Source organism: Aphanomyces astaci (genome assembly GCF_000520075.1).
Source record: "Aphanomyces astaci strain APO3 unplaced genomic scaffold supercont1.122, whole genome shotgun sequence".
Taxonomy (NCBI): Eukaryota; Oomycota; class Saprolegniomycetes; order Saprolegniales; family Verrucalvaceae; genus Aphanomyces; species Aphanomyces astaci.
This window is the reverse complement of record NW_009798385.1, coordinates 3,229-4,583: the sequence shown is the minus strand read 5'-3', so window position 1 is coordinate 4,583 and position 1,355 is coordinate 3,229. Positions and strand designations below refer to the sequence as shown.

General features: G+C 51.2%; 1 protein-coding gene across 1 annotated transcript; it reads right to left on the bottom strand.

Annotated features, from left to right (window-relative positions):
- Positions 1 to 44: 44 nt before the first annotated feature.
- On the bottom strand, positions 45 to 771 carry H257_17827 (hypothetical protein; the record flags this gene model as incomplete). Its single annotated transcript, XM_009846770.1, has 4 exons — positions 45 to 269; positions 317 to 435; positions 483 to 653; positions 702 to 771. Coding segments are annotated over 4 exons (585 nt in total), but the record flags the coding sequence as incomplete, so codon positions are not given.
- Positions 772 to 1,355: the final 584 nt, after the last annotated feature.

Genomic DNA, 1,355 nt, shown 5'->3' with positions numbered 1-1,355 from the left:
GTGGCTCGTACATAGTTTGTAATGCATTGGTCTCCCGAGCACCCCTGGTTGGCGGCGAACGTGTTGACAATATCTTGGTAGATGTACGTGTTGTTGCACTCGGGGTGCGTGCACGTGAACGCGCTGTCGCCAAACGGACACGCGACTTTGGTGTACTCGACCGTCGCGGAAGTGCCCGTCATGAACGAGCTGCACCCGCTGGGGGTACACGGCGTGGGTGCAGCGTTGGTGCAGTTGGGGGACCCAGGGACACAGCAATACTGGTACACCTATCGTGTTGTTAGCAAGGACTTTTTTCATGTCGATAGCCTCGTACCGAGTTGGTGCACGAGGGGCTGTTGGTGTTCAATTGGCACGGCACATTCAAACACGGGTGGGCCGGAGCCAGGGCCGCTTTTTGGGCAGCCGTGAGGTAGTTGCACAGAAACATCGAGTCTACGGGCAACTTATTGAGCATGACAATCATTGTAATAGACTACTACCTTGGCATTCAGGCGCGTTGAAACAGTTCTGCCCAGACCCCGTGCACTGCTTGCAAGGCGACACCGTCGTGCTGAGCGCACAAAACGATTTCATGCCAGTGGGCAGTTGGGCGGCGTCCAGCGCACAGGCCGTGTTGAGGTCGCACGTTTGACGCGGGTCCGTGCACACGTCTTCAATCAAGGTTAGGTGTCAGAAGGAGCAAGAGGAGGTTTACATACCAGCAGCATTCGTTCGTGGTGCCCACAGTACAGTCAACCCCACTAGAAGGGCAACGACTAGTCGTCCCATGATGTCGTTATGGCGCAAAATCAAGACTTGCATGATTAGCATGAAAGGTGAAAGTGATCTTTAAATAGATGCGAGCACTTGCAATCGTTTCATGAATTGTCCCTATTTGAAACGATCATAGATACTTTGCCACGTCCGAGAATGCACTGGGACATGCAACAGGTTTTGTTCGACAGTTTTGCAGATATGTACTTGCGAACAATCTCATTGGCAGCATTGAACGTGCCATATCAAGTGACAAGAGCTTGCTAGAGAGGTCCTGCAAACGGATCTAAAATTCAAGAATTTGGGGTTGAAGTTTGCCATGTCACACGAAGCAATGCATTATCCAAGCAACAAAAGCTGTAGAAACTGTTACAGTACCATCAATCCTGCAATATGAACTGATCAGCGAAGGCAAGCGTAACACTGCTGCAATTAGAGCACTACTCCGCCTGTATAGCCGTACTTATTAGCTGTGGCGTAGAGGTTAAAGCTGCGGTAGAATGGTGCTATTTGTCAGGGTCGTGGGTTACTCACTCCCTTGTTGTAGTGGAGGTCTGTGGGGAAATAGGCGGAGGGGATAGGGTCACGGTATGTTGTCG